The following is an 18832-nucleotide window of genomic DNA, read 5'->3' as shown; positions in this document are numbered from 1 at the left end:
TAAAAATAAAAAAAATTAAACAACGTTTTTCTCAAAATTAAAAGCTTAACCATTTTTTTTATACCACGTCTAGATCTAAAACCAATAACACTTCTCTTTGGACTCTATAGTTTAACATAGACGTGATCAAATAGATAAATCTTAAATGTGTTCACTTAATTTTTGCGATTTATCTTTGCAATTCACGAATCTGCACCTTTTATTATTAAAAATTCATAACTTTTATGAGAAGAAGATGGAAAGTCTACAACAATTTTCATATTCACAATGGTAAGAGATATGTGCTGTAAAATTTCAGAAAAAAAATATTAAAATGGAACAGAGTTGTAGCGAGTTAAACCGTGATTTCATTTTTTTTTTCAGTTTTAGGTTAAAATTCCGATTTTGACAAAATTGATTTTTTAATAAAAAATTAAGTAATCGTGTGGAGAAAAAAATAAATATGCAATTTTAATTGCCTAGTTGTCTAATTTGTAAAATTCATATTAGAGTTTTCAGAAAGAGTATACAGGGGGAAATTTTTTCTAAGACCAAAACGAACTAATTTTTTAAATCCGGGCCTGATTTTTTCTAGTTTGTATAAATCAGTTGATTGGGTGGTAACATCAGTGAAATATTTGTTCAAAAAAAGTTAATTTTTGTAATAAAAGTTATTTTTTTTAAATCTATGGTTCACTTTACCAAACTTTTAATTCATACTCAAATTTGATTTTTTTTATAAAAAATTAAGTAATCGTGTGGGGAAAAAATAAATATGCCATTTTAATTGCCTGTTTGTCTAAATTGTAAAATTCATATTATAGTTTTCAAAAAGCGTACACAGGGTGAAATTTTTTTTAAGACCCAAACAAACTAATTTTTTTGAAGCCGGACCTGATTTTTTTCTAGTTTGAATACATCAATTGGTTAGGTGGTAATAGTGTAACGATTGGACAAAATAAGAGACACATCGATCTGACCGTTCAAAAATTATGACGAATACAAATTTCTGTCAAAATGCGAAACTCGCCCTGTATATTATTAAACAATGGGAGCAGACACTTTTTAATGGTCATTTGTTATTCTCCATAGGAGCCACTACACGAGGTAGGAGTATGTACAGTTCCTCATGACTCACCCTGTATAGCTAGGTATATTACTAACACACAGAATGCGTAACTTATGTCCCTATCTACACACGTACTCCTAATTTTTTTGCCCGAATAAGCAATCCCCTATAATTGAATAAGAAATCACCTCTATAATTGAATGGAGACAAAGAAGACTCCAACAATTATAGAGGTATAAATTTACTGAACACCGCACTTAAGATAACCACAAAGGTCCTAGCTAACAAAATCAATAAACTAACAACTTTATCAGATAAACAACAAGGATTCAGATCCGGAAGATCCTGCGTAGACGCCGTATTTGTACTGAGACAAATCACAGAAAATTCCATTGAGTACAATAAACCAGCATATTTATGATTTATAGACCTGACAAAGGCTTTCGATCACATCCAAGTCGAAGACGTCTTATATTTACTGTATAGAAGAAACATACCAATCAATATTATACAAATCATCGAAAACATCTGTTTTCACAATCGAATACAGGCAAAGATAAATGGAAAACTAACCCAGTTTATACCAGTACAAAGCGGAGTCAGACAAGGTGACTCATTAAGCCCACTGCTCTTTAATATAATAATGGACAAAATAATAGAAGCAGTAAGTAAGGGTCATGGTTACATAATGGGGAATAAAGAAATCAAAATATTATGTTATGCAGACGACGCCGCAATAATCGCCGAGACATAAAACGATCCCCAAAGATTAACACACATCTTCAATACAACAGAAAAGAAATACAATATGATAATATCAGCAGAAAAAACCAAATGTATGACAACATCTAAATACCCACTACGATGTAAAATCGAAATTGATGGAAAAATAATAAAGCAGGAAGCAAGGTTTAGATATCTGGGAATAGATATAACCAGTTACGGAGATGATGAAGAGGAAGTACGACAACAAAGCTTAAAAGCAATTAAAGCGGCGGGATCTCTTAATGACACAATCTGGAAGAACAAATACCTAAGACAAGACACAAAAGCAAGAATCTATAAAGCAGCAATTAAACCTATATTGACATATACGGCGGAGACAAGACCTGACACATCTAAAACGAAACGACTACTAGAAACAACAGAGATGAAAATACTCCGACGAATATCAGGGAAAAGTCTGTTGGATAGGGGGAGAAGCGAAAACATAAGAAGATAATGCAATGTAGAAGACATAAATGGATAGGTGACAAAACGGAAACCGGAGTGGAACGAACACATTAGTAGAATGGCAGAGGATAGGATAGTACGAATAGCACGAGATAAGTCACCAAATGGACGAAGAAGCATTGGCAGACCAAGAAAAAGATGGTGCGATAACTTAAACAATTTAGGAGACTAATATTGAAGAAGAAACAGGCTTTAAAGCCTACATACAAGAAGGAAGAAGAAGAAGAAGAAGAAGAAGAAGAAGAATAATTGAATAAGGAGGAGTCGGAGTAATCGTATCACCTAAGGTTGCCAAATGTGTTTATCATCCTCACTATCATCCAAAGGTTCCATTAACCGTCGGATGTAAACCTCCCGTAGGTGTGTCCATTAATTTCTGTTCGTTGTTTTTCTGCATGCAATCATGACCAGTCTATCGCTTGAAATCATCATGGTGATACCATCTGGTTTGAGGTCTGCCTCTACTTTTCTGATTTGTTCTTAATCTTTATTCAACAATTCGCTTCGTCCAACGGTTGTCTTCCATGCCGAATATGTTACTAACACCAATATTTGAGAGAGTGACTTTACTATATTTCTACAGAGGTAAGGCTACGGCTCCACGGGCTGGAAATTGACGCTAGCAGTAGCCACAAAACGAACTTAAGGTTCCGCAGAACGGAATAGGAAGAGCCGAACTGTACCGACTACAGGACTTGTGCGTAGTCGGTTCAGTTCGGCTATTCCTATTCCGTTCCGTGGAACCTTAAGTTCGTTTTGCGGCTACTGCTAGCGTCAATTTCCAGCCCGTGGAGCCGTAGCCTAAGACAACATAAGTGAGGCTCGTATATAAGGACACCCAACTTCGTCAGAGATAAAAATGGAGAAATGCTGGCTGCCGAAAACAAAATAATAGAAAGATGGGTTGAATATTTTAAACAGCTCCTGAATATCCAAAATTTCACTGACACAGTCGTACTTCAACAGCGTAGGTGAGAACATCGTTAAAGTATAGAACAATTATTAATAGTGTAGTAGTAATATTAATTATTATTTAATAAATATAGTTAGAGTTATAAGGATATTGTGAGTTCCTAGTGCATTTATATGGAGGTGGATAGTGAGGGGAAACCCCCTCCTCATCCAGATCCTGGAGAAAATATAGATCCTGCAAATCAGATAAGTGGTTCAAATAATTTAAATTTAGTTATAGATTCTCCTTTAATAAATAAACATGTAAATGAACAAAACAATAAAAATCAGTTTGTATCGAAAGAAAAGTTTGTAGATTCTAGTTTAAATCCAACACCGAGTTTATCGGTTTCCAATGATAACGATAAAAAAGATAAAACTACATTCTTTTATCAGTCTACGGACACGGCTCCTTTTCAAATTTATATTGAAAACAATACGGATAATTATACAGGGCAGTTAAATGCAATAAAAATTGGAGAAATAATATTAACATCATATCCGCAATTAGATAATAAAATAAAACAAATACAGTCTATAGGGAAAAATCGTATTCGGGTATTGTTGAAAGATTATTTAAGTGCTAATATATTAATAAAATCACACATTTTAAAAAATAAAAATTTGTCTGCATACATTCCTAAATTTTTAATATTTTGTTTGGGAATTATTAGACACATTGATAAAGATTTACCAGTTGATTATTTGAAAAATAAAATTAGGGCCTATGATTTTCATCGTAAATTTGAAGTTGAATTTGTTAAAAGAATGAATCGAAAAATAAAAAATTCAAATAACGAAATAGAATTAATACCCACAAGTACCATTTTGGTTTCTTTCAAAAGTCAAACTCTACCTAAGTATGTAGAAATAAATAAGGTTCTTTACGAAGTAGAAGTTTATAAACAAAGGGTTGTAATGTGTAATAATTGTTATCGTTACGGACATATTGGTAAGCAATGTCGTTCTAAAATAAGATGCTTGAAATGCTCTCAGAATCATGACACAGTAACCTGCTCATCAGAAGAAGTTACAGTAAAGTGTCTTTCTTGCAATGGAAACCATTTTACAAACGATTTTAGTAGATGCCCAGAATACAATAGACAAGAAAAAATTAAACAAATTATGTCACAGTCAAATTGTTCCTTCAAGGATGCCAATAGTAGTGTTCCTAAAAAAAGTTACGCTGATATAGTATCTAAGCATTTAACTACAACCATAATTGATAATAAAATAGTTAATTCTAATCTAGAACAAAATTCATTATTAAATTCAGTTAATGTTCATGTACCGTCTACATCATCCAAGTCATTTCCACCATTATCGTACCAGTCCAATACGCGACCCATTTCTCAACGATCAAATCCACATTCATATTCTCAAGCACAATTAAACAGCTTTCCAAAAAAAAGTAAAAGATCGTATCCTTTATCTCCCGATCCTACATTGTCAGAGCACCAGTCCATTGTTAGTTCAGTTAACCTTCCGTTTAAAAAAGGAGGAATTTTGAGCACGGAACAATATCTTTCCAATATCCAAAAAGAAAATAATTCAGAAAACGAAGGTAATGAAATTTCAAACTTAATTTTTCAGATAGTTTTATCAACCATAAATATAATAAAGAGCAAAAATAAATTCGATATACAGGAAAACGAAATTACAAATATTATTAAAGCTAGTTTAAATAACCTTTTTGAACATGGATTAGATAACTCTTTTTTTTCAATGGAATCTTAAATCGGCAAATTCAAATAAAGAAAACTTACAATATTTGTTAACTGAGAAAAACATTGATATAGCTTGCTTGTCAGAAACTAGATTTACATCCAATAAATATTTTAATCTTCCAGGCTACAATATTGTGAGGGATGACCGTTTAGACCGCAGTGGTGGTGGAACGGCCATCCTTATTAAGTCGAAACTTTTGTATACGGAACTACCGATCTCTGTTCTCCTACCTAATTGTAATCAAACATCCATTATTGTAAAATGTAATGATAAAAAAAATATTACTATTGTATCGCTATACGTTCCACCAAAAACTAAAATTTCTTTGCATATTTGGGATAAATTCTTCAGTTCTTTTAAGCCACCTGTAATCTTTACAGGAGATTTTAATTCGCATAATATTGCTTGGGGTGGGCCAAACACAGACTGCTACGGCATAACACTTATGAAAGCCCTAGATCGAAATAATCTTGTCTATCTAAACGATGGAACAGCTACATTTATAGGAAATTATTTACAAACTCAGTCAGCTATCGATTTGACAATTTGTTCTCCTTGTATAAAACATTTACTACATTGGCAAACATTAAAGGATCTTTACGGGTCTGATCATATTCCATGCATTACACAAATATATATGTCTCCCAAAATTAATAAATCATTATCTTGTAGAAAATGGAATATTAAAAAGGCTAACTGGGATCTATATTATATGGAGTCCCATGAACAGTTTAGTAAAACAGAAGTTGGTGATTACAATTCTTTTATACAAATTGTAGAAACCACAGCAAACCTTTCTATACCTAAATTTAAATCCAATCAATGTTCAAATAAAAATAAACAATGGTGGAATGAAAAATGCCAGTATTTAGTACAGAAACGAAAAAATAGTTTTCATAAATATATGAATAATCCCACATTAGATAATTTGTTAGAATATAAAAGAACTGAAGCTATGGCAAAAAAAACTTTTAAGCAAACTAAAAAAGATAGCTGGATAAATTATTGTAAATCTCTCAATAGATCAGTACCCCTTAAGACTATATGGAAAAAGGTAAATAACTTTAAAAATCGCAAAATCTCTAATCAAACTCAATCAGATCAAGAAGAATGGCGAGCGGAATTTCATAACATTTTAACTCCTCCATATGTATCACCTGATCCAATCTTTCTTGACTGTCCAGGGGTGACAGAACACCATAGTAGTGTCAATTATCTCACCAATCAGTTTTCAAAACAAGAATTAGATACGGCATTTAAAAAGTCTGCCAATACAGCCCCAGGTTTTGATAATATGCATTATTCTATGTTGTTTAATCTTTCTAAACCAGGAAAAATTTTGCTTCTAAATCTACTAAACGATATTTGGTTAAATAAAATCGACATACCTTCACAATGGAAAAACTATATTTTAGTTCCCATACTTAAGCCAGGAAAACCAAAAAATCAAGCATCGTCATATAGGGCCATTTCTTTATCATCATGTGTTTTAAAAACATATGAAAGAATGATAAAATCACGACTAGAATTTTTTTTAGAATCTAATAACCTTATTCAGAGTTCTCAATTTGGGTTTCGAAAAAAAAATCGGCATATGAAAACCTGGCCAATATTGTTACAGATATTCAACTATCACTTTCCAATGACCAGTCAACATCAGCTTTATTTTTAGACATAAAAGGGGCATATGACAACGTAAAATTAGATATATTATATTTAAAAATGTGTCAAATGGGAATTCCTCAAAGTCTAGCTAAACACGTATATATTCTATACAACAACAGAAATCTATTTTTCAGAGAAAATAACTCATTCTCTGAATGCAGACAAACATCTATGGGGCTGCCACAAGGTGGTATATTAAGTCCTATATTATATTTAATTTACTCAAGTGATTTAATTGTTGACATCCCACAAAATGTATCTATTTTGCAATATGCCGATGATATTGTTATTTACACTCGTCACAAATCCATTGAGATAGGCCATAAGCAACTTAATTATGCAGTAAAAAATTTAGACAATTGGACTTTCAATAATGGCTTATCAATTTCCGAAGAAAAATCAGTATTAGTTACTTTTACAAGAAAAAGATTTAGCTGTCCTTCTCAAATAAAGTTATCAAAATATGTATTTCCTTACAAATCTTCTACTAAATTTTTAGGAGTAATTTTAGATTGTAAATTAAATTGGAAAGAACACATAAATTATGTAATCAAAAGAACAGAAAATAGTGTAAATTTATTAAAAACTTTCAGTCATTCCTCCTGGGGAGGGGATCCAAAAATAATGTTACTGTTTTATAAAACACTTGTCAGATCTATTTTAGATTATGGTTCTTTATTTTACCATTCAGCAGCGGAATCAAATCTTAAAAAAATAGATCAAATAAAAAACAAATGTCTTCGGCTCAGTATTGGATACTTGGGAAGTACGCCTATAGACGTCATGGAAGCTGAAACATGTGAACCACCACTGAACCTGCGTAGAAGATTTTTGTCTGACAAATTCGTATTAAAATTAAGTTCTCAGAAATCTAAGGTGTTGGCTAAAATATCCAGTTTAGCCAGTATGGTTTTGACATCTAAATATTGGGAGAAGAAAAAAACACCGTTATTAGTTGAAAGTTTTATTACCAATGTACACAGATATGAACAACTTTATCAATCCAATGGTATCCCTTTATGGAATTATCCCTATGAAATGTTTCTATATCCAGTAAAGACTCATATTAATGTTAGATACTTGTGTCAAAACAGTGATATTATACAAAAAAAAACATTATCGGGAATGTACAGTTAAGTGGAAGGAGTATGGAAAAATTTATACTGATGGATCGAAATCGGAACATGGAGTTGGTTGTGCCGTTTATTACCCTTCTAAAAATATTAAGTTAATATACAAACTACCAGAAATGTTGTCAATATTCAGTGCAGAGCTTATCGCCATAAAACTAGCAATTAGTATGTGTTTAGAACAAGAAGATGATAAATTTGTTATATTCACAGACTCTAAAAGTTCTGTAGAAAAACTTAAAAACCTTTGTTTAAATCCTAATTTAAATTATATACTTCTTGATATTTTGGAATTGTATCACAATGTATTAAGTATGGGAAAACAAATTTATATTTCATGGATCAAAGCCCATTCAGGCATAGAAGAAAATGAAGAAGTGGATTCTTTAGCAAAAAATGGTGCGAAAAATGGAAGAATACTCGGATCAAAAATACCAGAGTCTGACTTTATTCCAATTTTTCGAAAGGAACTAAAGGAAAATTGGCAGCTAAAATATGAATTACGAGAGAAGGGACAGTTTTTTAAGAATATACAACCAAAAATAAGGGACAAACCATGGTTTGAGAATATATGTAATCGTTCAATTATTCGGATTATAAGTCGAATGCGCTGTAATCATGCCTTATTTCCCGTGTATAAATGTAAAATAGGTTTGTTAGATAATAATAAATGTCTTTGTGATGAAATTGCCGATTTACAACATATTATTTTAGAATGTCCTTTAAAAAAATTAGAAATTGACAAGCTTTATCAAAATTTAATATCTTACAATATGAAATTTCCAATAAATGTTTCAAATCTATTGACATTAGAGGATAATAGTATTTATAATATTATATATCAGTATGTAAAATCTACTATAGTCGGTTCGCTAAACTCAGACGCAACTGGCTAGATATTTTAGTTGATAAATTTTTTGTTTTTTGCCAATTTTACAAAAATTGGCAAAATTACTAACTATTTAGTGATTATTAACTATTTAGTAATTATTTTTTGCCAATTTTACTAAAATTAGGAAAATTACCGACTAAAATATCTAGAAAGTTGCGTCTGAGTTTAGCGAACAGACTATAACATTACATTGTAAGCAGTATTGCGACAGACAAAAAAAATTTTTACATTGTAAGCCTAAACCGAAAAAATAATTTAAAAAATAAATAAAAAAGACAAACAACAAAATAAAATATGTACAAAAAAATAAAAAAATAATAATAATAATATAAAAAAACAAAACAATAAAAAAATACATAAATCCTAATAAAACGAAGAGAAATAAAAAAATTAAAAAAAAACCAAAAAAAAAACAAAAAAAATACATAAAAAAAATAATAAAAATAAGCAAACAAAATCATTAGGCATTTACTAACATACCAATATTGTATTGTACACAAATTTTGTTACTCAATGTACCACGTATATAAATGTAAGTATAAGTAAGCAATGGTTGATAAAACTATAAGAAAACATGACTGGCCTTTTGGCTACGCCAGTGCCATTAACTTAGTTAAAAAAAAAAAAAAAATTTCACTGATGAAAACAATGAAAATGGTGGAAACAACGGAAAACATGAGTATCAAACGGCCGAATTAGAAATACCCCTACCAAGCATGGAAGAAATTACGCATGCCATAAAAACGCTTAAAAACGATAAATCCCCTGGTCTGGACAATATTGATGCCGAGCTAATTAAAACAGTCCATGACGAGTCATGAACTCATAAGTAAAATCCATAAATTAATACAAAAGGCCTGGCAACAAGAAATAATGCCGAAAGAATGGTGTGGTAGTATTATTGTACCCATACGCAAGAAAGAAAAAAGGAATCATGCATGAATTACAAAGGAATCTCACTAATAGTCGGAGAGATAGAAGCGGATTTTATGCGTGATAAGTAATATGGAAAAACTATACGGGGATATTTTGAATTAGTTGTCTACATGACTTTCACCAACGACCGGAAACCAGAGTTGGGGCCGAGGGTAGTTATAAGGGGTCAAAGTCGCGGATTTTATTATTTTTTTTATGACGCTCATGATCGAGATGGTGCATTTATGATGATAATCGAGATGGTGCACCAAAATTTGGGAATAAGTAGGTCATGACGTAACTAAGTAAAATCTCCAGGGGTGGCACGCTGCGTGGCCGCCAAAGGGGTGGGGCAGGGGTGAATACAAAAAATATAAGGGGTTTTTTTGCGACGTTCGTGATTGAGAGAGTGCACCAAAATTTGGGAATAAGTAGACCATGACATAACTAAGTAAAATCCTCAGAGCCGGAAACCAGAGTTGGGTATGAGGGTAGTTATAAGGGGTCAAAATCGCCGTTTTTATTATTATTTTTGTGAAGCTCATGATCGAGATAGTGCACCAAAATTTGGGAATAAGTAGGTCATGAGGTACCTAAGTACAATCTTCAGGGGTGGAACGCTGCGTGGCCGATAAAGGGTTGGGGGTAGGTGTGAATATAAAAAATATAAAGGGTTTTCTGCGACGTGCCAGATTGAGATAGTGCACCAAAATTTGGGAATAAGTAGACCATGACTTAGCTAAGTAAAATCTCCAGAGCCGGAAACCAGAGTTGGGGATGAGGGTAGTTTTAAGGGGTGAAAGTCGCAGTGTGTATTATTTTTTTTGTGACCCGGCACAACATTTGTCCCCCACGCAGCGTTCCGCCTCTGGAGATTTTACTTAGTAATGTCATGATCTACTTATTCCCAAATTTTGGTGCACTATCTCGATCACGAACGGCAAAAAAAACCCATATATTTTTATACTCACCCCTGCCTACCACCCCTTTGTACCCCAAGCAGCGTTCCGCCCCTGAGGATTTTACTTAGTTACGTCATAACCTACTTACTCCCAAATTTTGGTGCACTATCTCCATCATGAGCACCACAAAAAAAATAATAAAAACCGCGACTTTTACCCCTTATAACTACCCTCGTCCGCCACTCTGGTTTCCGCCTCTGGGGATATTACTTAGTTATGTCATGGTCTACTTATTCCCAAATTTTGGTGCACTATCTCAATCACGAACGTCGCAAAAAACCCCTTACATTTTTTTTATATTCACCCCCGCCCCACCCCTTTGTCGGCCACGCAGCGTTCCACTCCTGGAGATTTTACTTAGTTACGTCATGACCTACTTATTCAAAAATTTTGGCGCGCTATCTCGATCATGAGCGTCACAAAAAAAAATAATAAAAAACGGAACTTTGACCCCTTATAACTACCTTCCTTCCCCACTCTGGTTTCCGACTCTGGGGATTTTAATTATTTATATCATGTTCTACTTATACTCAAATTTTGGTGCACTATCTCAATCACGAACGTCGCAAAAAACCCCTTATATTTTTTATATTCACCCCTACCCCCACCCCTTTGTTGGCCACGCAGCGTTGAGCCCCTAGAGATTTTACTTAGGTACGTCATGACCTACTTATTTCCAAATTTTGGTGAACTATCTCGATCATGAGCGTCATAATAAAAAATAATAAAAACCGCGACTTTGACCCCTTATAACTACCCTCGGCCCCAACTCTGGTTTCCGGCCGTTGGTGAAAGTCATGTACACAACTAATTCAACATATCCCCGTATAGTTTTTCCATATTACTTATCACGCACAAAATCCGCTCCCAGCTCTTAGACTATAATCGACACTACGTATTAAATATTGGCTTCGATATTATTAAAAAGATTAGTACCATACGCCGAAGAAATAGTTGGTGACTACCAGTGTGGTTTCAGGCCTGGCAGATCGACTATTGATCAAATATTTACAATAAGACAAATGCTTTAAAAGTATTGGGAATATAGTCAGGACGTGCATCAGATCTTTATAGACTTATTACGTGGCGCGAAAATGTATTTTTATTTTGATGGGAAATAAAATTCTAGTTTTATTTTGAAAGGTTTTTTTCCATAATATTTGCTAAATTTGAAGTAAAACGCGCCACAAAAGAGCCTCAAAATGTTTACTTCAGCGTTTTACTCCATTGTAAGTTTAATTATTTTAGAACTTCTGTGAAAATGTATAATCAACAAAGTTGTTAGCAGGTTTATGTGAAAAACTTGTAAGTCTCCAGTCTTGAATTATTTTAACCATTATTTAGGTAAACAATTTTTAGAAGTAGATTACAATACTTCCATAATTTTAGAAAATCGGTCGATAATTTTCTAAAATTGTCTTGTCTCTATTTTGTAAACTTATTATGGGTTTATTCCATTTTATCGGCGTCGCGTGAAGATATAAGTTATAATTATATAGTTTAATTTTTTCATCTTGAGAGCATCTCTTCCCCATCAATAAGTAGATACCTATTTTTTATTTTTTTTTTTGCTGAAAAGTGTTTTATTCCCTGTTATTCTTTAATATTATTATTGCTGTTCTTTTTTCTAAATTGGTTTATATATTGTTTTGTCTTCTTCCTTTCCTCTGTGTAGAATTTTTTTTTGCTTTCCCCTTTGTTGAATAGCTTCTTTGCAGCCGTTATCAAACCACTGTTTTATTTTTAACTTTGTTAGGCATGCTGCTTAATAAAGCATATTCGTATCTATGCGTTTTTATTATCTCCTCCGATTCGTTGCCACGTATGTCGTCGATATCTTCTTTAATTTTTTGAAAAATTGTGTTTCATCAATTGTTCTATGTATTTTTTTCTCTTTTCTATTTCTTGCAACTCTTGTAAGGCTAAACTTTATACTGCCTGTTGTGCCAGGTTTTTCCCTTTTTTGGCCCAGGCTGCCGATTCATTTTGCTCCTATATTCGTATACCTTTTGCAACCTCTTATCATTTTTTTATGTTATTGTTTTATGAGCACATGGTCTATTTGGTTTGAGTACTTTTTATTTGGTGCTAACCAGGTACCTTTATGGATGGTTTTATGTTGGACCTTTGTAATAATTACTACTGATAGATTTTCTATAGTTGCCAGGTTAATTAATATTTGCACATTATCTCTATAAAAAATTTATGTTATTCCCTTTATCTTCAAAAGTGCAAACAGTTTTAGTATCATTACAAAACCATCTTCTATTTTCATTTTTGTGTGACTTTATTTTTATACTATTTCTAGACCAAAATAAACCTTTAAAATAGGATTAAAACACCTTCTGTAATTTATTATTATTGTTTTGGAAAATACATCTCTTTAAACTCAACAAAATATTTTTTACTTTTAATTATCTATGCATATTATAAAGGCTCATTTCTAAATGTTAATTTTGTTTGCAGGACGAAACCATGGATCCAAGTGTGGTAGAAACATACATGGGGGAATGGAAAAACGATAAGAGGTCTGGTTACGGTATCAGCGAACGATCAGATGGTCTTAAATACGAAGGTGAATGGTATAACAATAAAAAGTATGGCTACGGTGTCACTACTTTCAGTAACGGCGAAAAAGAAGAAGGAAAATACAAAAATAATGTTTTAATAACTAGTCAAAAGAAAAAGCTTTTTTTAATGAGAAGTGCTAAATTTAGGGAAAGGATAGACGCTGCTGTAAACGCTGCCCAACGAGCTTCAAAAATAGCATTACAAAAATCTGATATAGCTATTAATCGAACAGCCACGGCTAGGGGAAAGGCTGAGCAAGCTGATATAGCTGCAGCTCACGCTAGAGAAGACTCTGATATTGCAGAAGGAGTGGCTAAGCAGTATGCGCCAGATTTCAAGCAACCTGGTTTAGAAAGGCTAAAAGCTAGACAAAATAAATATAGGGAAATGCAAATGCAAAATCAGAGCATGGATATGGATAAGAAGCCTACAATGAACTCTATTAACCAAATGTCTAATATGCCTCACCAAATTCCGAACCAAATCCCTAACCAAATACCCAATAAAGCAACGCAAATGTCCAACCAATCCCAATATAAAATGGGATGGACGAATCCTAGCCAATCTAGTCAAATCCAAAGTAATAGTTATTCACAACAACCTTCCAACCCATACCCTCAAGCGCAGTACTTAGATCCTAATGTCAAAACGAATAACCCCTATAACAATCCTTCCAGTAGTAATCCTTACAATAGTGCCAGTAATCCTTCCCAAACACTTGTAAATGACCATGGACCACTCCATCCCAATAATTCTGCTGATATAGCGCACGACATAGGCTTTAAATCATCACCAAATACTGAAATTGGTTTCAAGGGAGCTAACCAGGAGATTGGCTTCAAAAATACCGTTTCGCCGAGAAACTCCATACCCACGGAAGACTCTATGCAGGGTAATGCTATAAGGAGGATGTCGAGGAGAGTTTCGGGAGATCGACCATACTTAGGAAATATCGGACAGCAGTCCTCAATAGACCATTTTGACCATTACAAGAGGCCGCCTAGTAGAGACTCCAGTGTTGATAGGTAAATTTCTTTATTAGTATTACAAGCTTCAATTAAAAAAGAAAAAAACAATAATTTACATTTTACTGCTCACGCATATCTTTTGAGATTCTTCATTTCCATTCGAACATTATGGATAGCCCATCAATGCTGTTGGTTCTGTTTCGTAGAACTTTGTTTGTGATATTCCCTTATATGGTTACTCCTATCGTTGAACACTCGATTCTCTTTTGTTCTATTCTTAGTTTTGAAGCACTGACTTTTGTTAGAGACAGGGTTTCCGCACCATAGGTCATTACTGGCAGATCGCACTGGTCTAAGGTTATCCATTTCAGATTAATCGGTATGTTGCCGTCTTTAAATACATTTTTATCAGCTCCTCATGCTACCCATCTATGTGCCATTCGCCATGATACCTCACCTCTTGGGTCGTCCTTGCCCAATCTAATTTCGTGTCCAAGTATATTATGTATTTATCAGTAAGTTCAACATCATCTTTCTGAATTGTTAAATTGTTACTAAGCATGAGGTTCGTTATGTATTTTGTTTTCGGGGTAGTTATTTTTAAACCGATTTTTCTTCAAGCCTTTCCCGTTCTTCTTACATACTTATTTGTCGGATTTTGTAACATAAACTTTATTACGGTTGTCGTATTTTTATAAAAATATTGTATACAAATCGGAATAATTATGTTTACATAATTACAATAATAATGTTTCAATTACACTATCTAGTTCTACTGAGCCAAACGCTTTGCGGAAATCTATAAACACTAATACCAAAGGTTTGTTGTTGATGTTGTTGTAGATGCTCGTTCGTACCAAACTTTGATCGAAATGTGGGTCGCTTGCTATCTGGTTTGGTATAAATCTAGTTTTTTTATGTAATTTCGTTGTTATGATGCTTGCGAAGAGTTTGTACATGTGGCTTAATAGACTAATGGATCGATAGTTTTCTAGATCAGTTTTATCTCCATTTTAATGTAGGAGAATCGTTACAGCCTATTTCCATTTAGATGGGATCGACTTTTCTCGTAAGCATAAATTAAAAGTTCAGTCCGATTGGTTATTATTTCACCCTGTTTGATTTTTAATTTAATGATCTGACTCTTTTGAGTTTTAATTTTCTAAAATTATCTTCAACATAAACTGTATCGTTTGTGATTGCTTTTTATACTTTTGATTCATCTTCCTTATTTGGTCGTCACTTGTGTTTATATGTATCCTCTTTTATCTTTTTTGTCTGTTTCATTATGTTTGTGGTTTTACTACTGAGTTTCCCTTCGTTCTTTTTTTCTGGACAATGTTCTTTTGGTTTTCTCAGAGAGCTTGATATAATGCATTCATTGAGAACATTCATATCTTCAGTAGAGGGGATCCCTATATTTGATTTTAATTTGGTCTCAATTAGTCCTGTCGCCAGGAGGGTACAACGGCCTCCTTTATTCAGATGGACTTACCCAAGTTTTTTTTATGTATTTTGACCCGTAGAACACGAATTTTTTGGGTAATAGTTGATCCGGATGTCGATAAGATTTTTATAAACAAAGAACTTGAGGAATTAGATAACAGCGATTTATCGCAAAACAAAACATTTTTTTGTATTGTTTAGGTCATTCTAAGCAAAAAATGTTCTTACAAGTTCTTTCGTAGGATGCATAGTTATCGAGATAAATGCGGTTGAACTTTCAAAAAAAATGAAAAATTGCAATTTTTGAACCCGAATAACTTTTGATTAAAAAATAAAATAGCAATTTTGAATAGTATGGACATCTATAATAATAACCTATATTTTTCCTGCAGCCTATTTTGATGATATACATAGTTATAAACAAATAAATATCAAAAAACGGTAAATTTTCGCTTTTTCGCCCTAGTACCAAAATGTTAAGTATTTTAAACAAATTTGAGAGTAAGAAACTCATAAACCGCATAAAAAACTTCAATATGGCGTTCGCTGAATATGTCTATCCTTATTGGTTACTTAGAAAATTGCAAAATAAATAATAAATTTTGAGTTTTTATAAATATTCATAACTTATGTAAAAATTAACTTAGAACCTTCTTATTACACGGAATGCTGAAACGTCTGGTACTTTAATCATACCCTAAATTTCGAAGCAATTGGTCAAATAGTTTAAAAGTTATTTAATTTGATTATCCCAAATTCATTTTTTTGCAACACTATAAGTCAGATAATTATGAGGTTACAATAATACTGCCGTCCTAAGCCAAAAAGGCGCATCTCAATATTTTAAGTTTTCGAGTTATTGCGATTTATCGGTTTTTCATTACAGCACTCGTATTTATTTAATTTTTGAATTTTTTTTTGTTAGTTATTTGTAGTAATGTGTTTGAGTAATAAATAACTTTGAAGTTTTATTTGTTTAGAAAGTGATTTTTAGTTAAAAATGAGATGCGTCTATTCCGCTTAGGATTTTAGTACAAATTTCAGATACGTCAAGAAGGATATTGCATTTTGCTAATATTATTATTATATATTTGCTAATATTACAAAAGAAATGGACACCTTTATTACATACTTTATAAACAAAGGTTTATTGAAAGTGAATAAATTTAACATATCAGCTTACAAAAAAATACTAGCATTTTAGTTTGAGTCATCGTCTTGGGAAACTGGAAGGTCTTTCCAAAACTGAAGCCTGTTGTTCTTCATTATTGCACCGAGGTTTTTTATTATTAACTCTTTTTTTTTTAGATGAAATTCCTAGGACTTTTTGTTGTTTTTTTGGGGGGGGGGGGGGCAGTATTTTATTTTTTGTAATTTTGGCAGTAAGAAAATCAAGTGCAATTTTTGGACCATCGAAGTCATTTTGGTATGTCAACATATGGGAACCCCTTTGGACAGATACCTGGACTATTTCATTTACATATGGCCGGGGGTTAATTTTACTAAGTTTATATTGCGAGGTGTAATCCTCCCAAAGAAAAAAATGCTGTAACTCCATTGGCAGAACTTCAGTTTGCCGTGCGGATTGTTTTACGGCTTGAACAAAATCTGCAAAATCGTATAGTTTGTTGCCCATCTTTTTCATTGATAGTTCAACTTTGTGATGAAACGAATCCGCGGCCATAAATGTATGGCCGGGCTCGAAATATTTTATAATAATTTCATTAGCATTAATTTCTTGGGAATTAACAATGAAGAGCAAAAATGAAAAGAATGACCCATTCTTATTTTGCGCAGATCAATTATCAAGCCATAATGTTATTTTGACAGCGTCTCTCTTCACCAGGAAAAATTGGTAAAATGTACTTATTAATTCATCTTTACTGCGTTTAAACAAGGCGTCATGCCAAACAGCGGCAAACGTTTTGTCATTCTTTTTTTTGTCAATTGGTACAAAGCTCTCATTGTAAACTGTTAATCTGTTGGTGAAAATTGCAGTTTTAAATGTTTCCAGTCTTGGCAGCATAATAACTTTTTCAAGATCTGCGCAGTATATAATCTTACCTGGTTCTTCTGGTTGACTACCATCAGCTCTGTAATTTTCACGCGACTTTGTTGCTCTGTCTATATGTTTTTTCCAACTGTTACAACTATCACAGGTTTCGTCAAGATTATCTTTTGTGTGACTTTTATCATGTAGAGAAAACTCTTCACAACTTTCACATTCTTCGTGTCCAAGATTTGCTAACGAAATATTCATTTTCTTAGCTACTACGCGGTACTTTTCATAAGAAATTTGTATATTGGGATATTTAATTAGAAAATCCTGATGCATTGCCGCAAAAGTAAGGTCACTCGGAAGGTAAAGACGTTGGGGAGCATGTTCTCTCCGATAATGTGAGATAGTTGGGTTGTGAGAATTAATATGATTACGAATCACTTCATCGTCTTTTCTATTGTGAGGTTGCTTCGTGCATCTTAAGTCAGCCACAGGTACTACAGAATTATTAGCATTACGCAATGCTGTACGGATAAATTTGTCACTTTGTTTATTAAAGCCGAGAGTTGTCAAAAAAAAGACCTTGCATACATTTTCAGATGTTCCTTTTTCATTTTTAAACGTATAGTTATAAGTATTATTTCTTTGGTAACCGAGATCACCTATTGAAGTAGTTCTCTGTTTCACAGGTTTCGATGAAACATGATGTAAAATAAAAGATTTTCTGTCTTTATCATTTGAAATTTTCCAAAATTCATTGTTCAAAAATTTTCTTCTCTCTTCTGATATCTTCAACAGACATTTTTTTAAACAATCTTTTTCACAACCTTCTTTAACGCTGTGCTTTTTCGTGACTCATGCTTAGCTTTTTTTCTGGAACTTACTGATAATTCGAACTTCTTTCTTTTTCGAACCGTTCCCTTTTTAGTGTATTGAACAACAGGTGCGATATTATTTACTTCAGTTCCGCCGGGTTCTACAAAATCGTCAGAATCCATAACAGGCTCGTCTTGAATAGGTTCATGCATAAATTGTGGCTCGGCTGCTTCCGTGATTTGATCACATAATTCACTCACTGTTTCCAACTCAACATTTTCTACTTCTGACGTAAGGGGGCATAAGTCTGCTTCTTCAGGAGCCTCAAAGTGAACTGGCACAAAAGAACTAGAAATATCGAGAAGAACTGGACTTTCCGATTGGATGTGTGTGGCAGGGGCAATTGCTGTTACACAATTCCCAGAGTTTATGTCGTTATTCAAATTAGTGTCGTTATTAATATTAAGTTCTCCACTGCACTCACTTGCCGTGTCGCTACTACTATCAA

The 18832-nt window shown here is 33.0% G+C and overlaps 1 protein-coding gene across 1 annotated transcript in view; it reads left to right on the top strand.

Annotated features, from left to right (window-relative positions):
• Positions 1–14124, top strand: part of LOC114331502 (junctophilin-1) — a 55133-nt gene extending 41009 nt beyond the window's left edge. The window contains exon 5 of the mRNA XM_050658966.1: positions 12991–14124. Within this exon, the coding sequence (XP_050514923.1) occupies positions 12991–14124 (1134 nt within the window). The remainder of the gene's footprint in view (positions 1–12990) is intronic.
• Positions 14125–18832: the final 4708 nt, after the last annotated feature.

The sequence above is a fragment of the Diabrotica virgifera genome, chromosome 8, assembly GCF_917563875.1.
Source record: "Diabrotica virgifera virgifera chromosome 8, PGI_DIABVI_V3a".
Taxonomy (NCBI): Eukaryota; Metazoa; Arthropoda; class Insecta; order Coleoptera; family Chrysomelidae; genus Diabrotica; species Diabrotica virgifera.
Note: the sequence above shows the minus strand (reverse complement) of the source record. Positions and strands in the feature narration are given on the sequence as shown.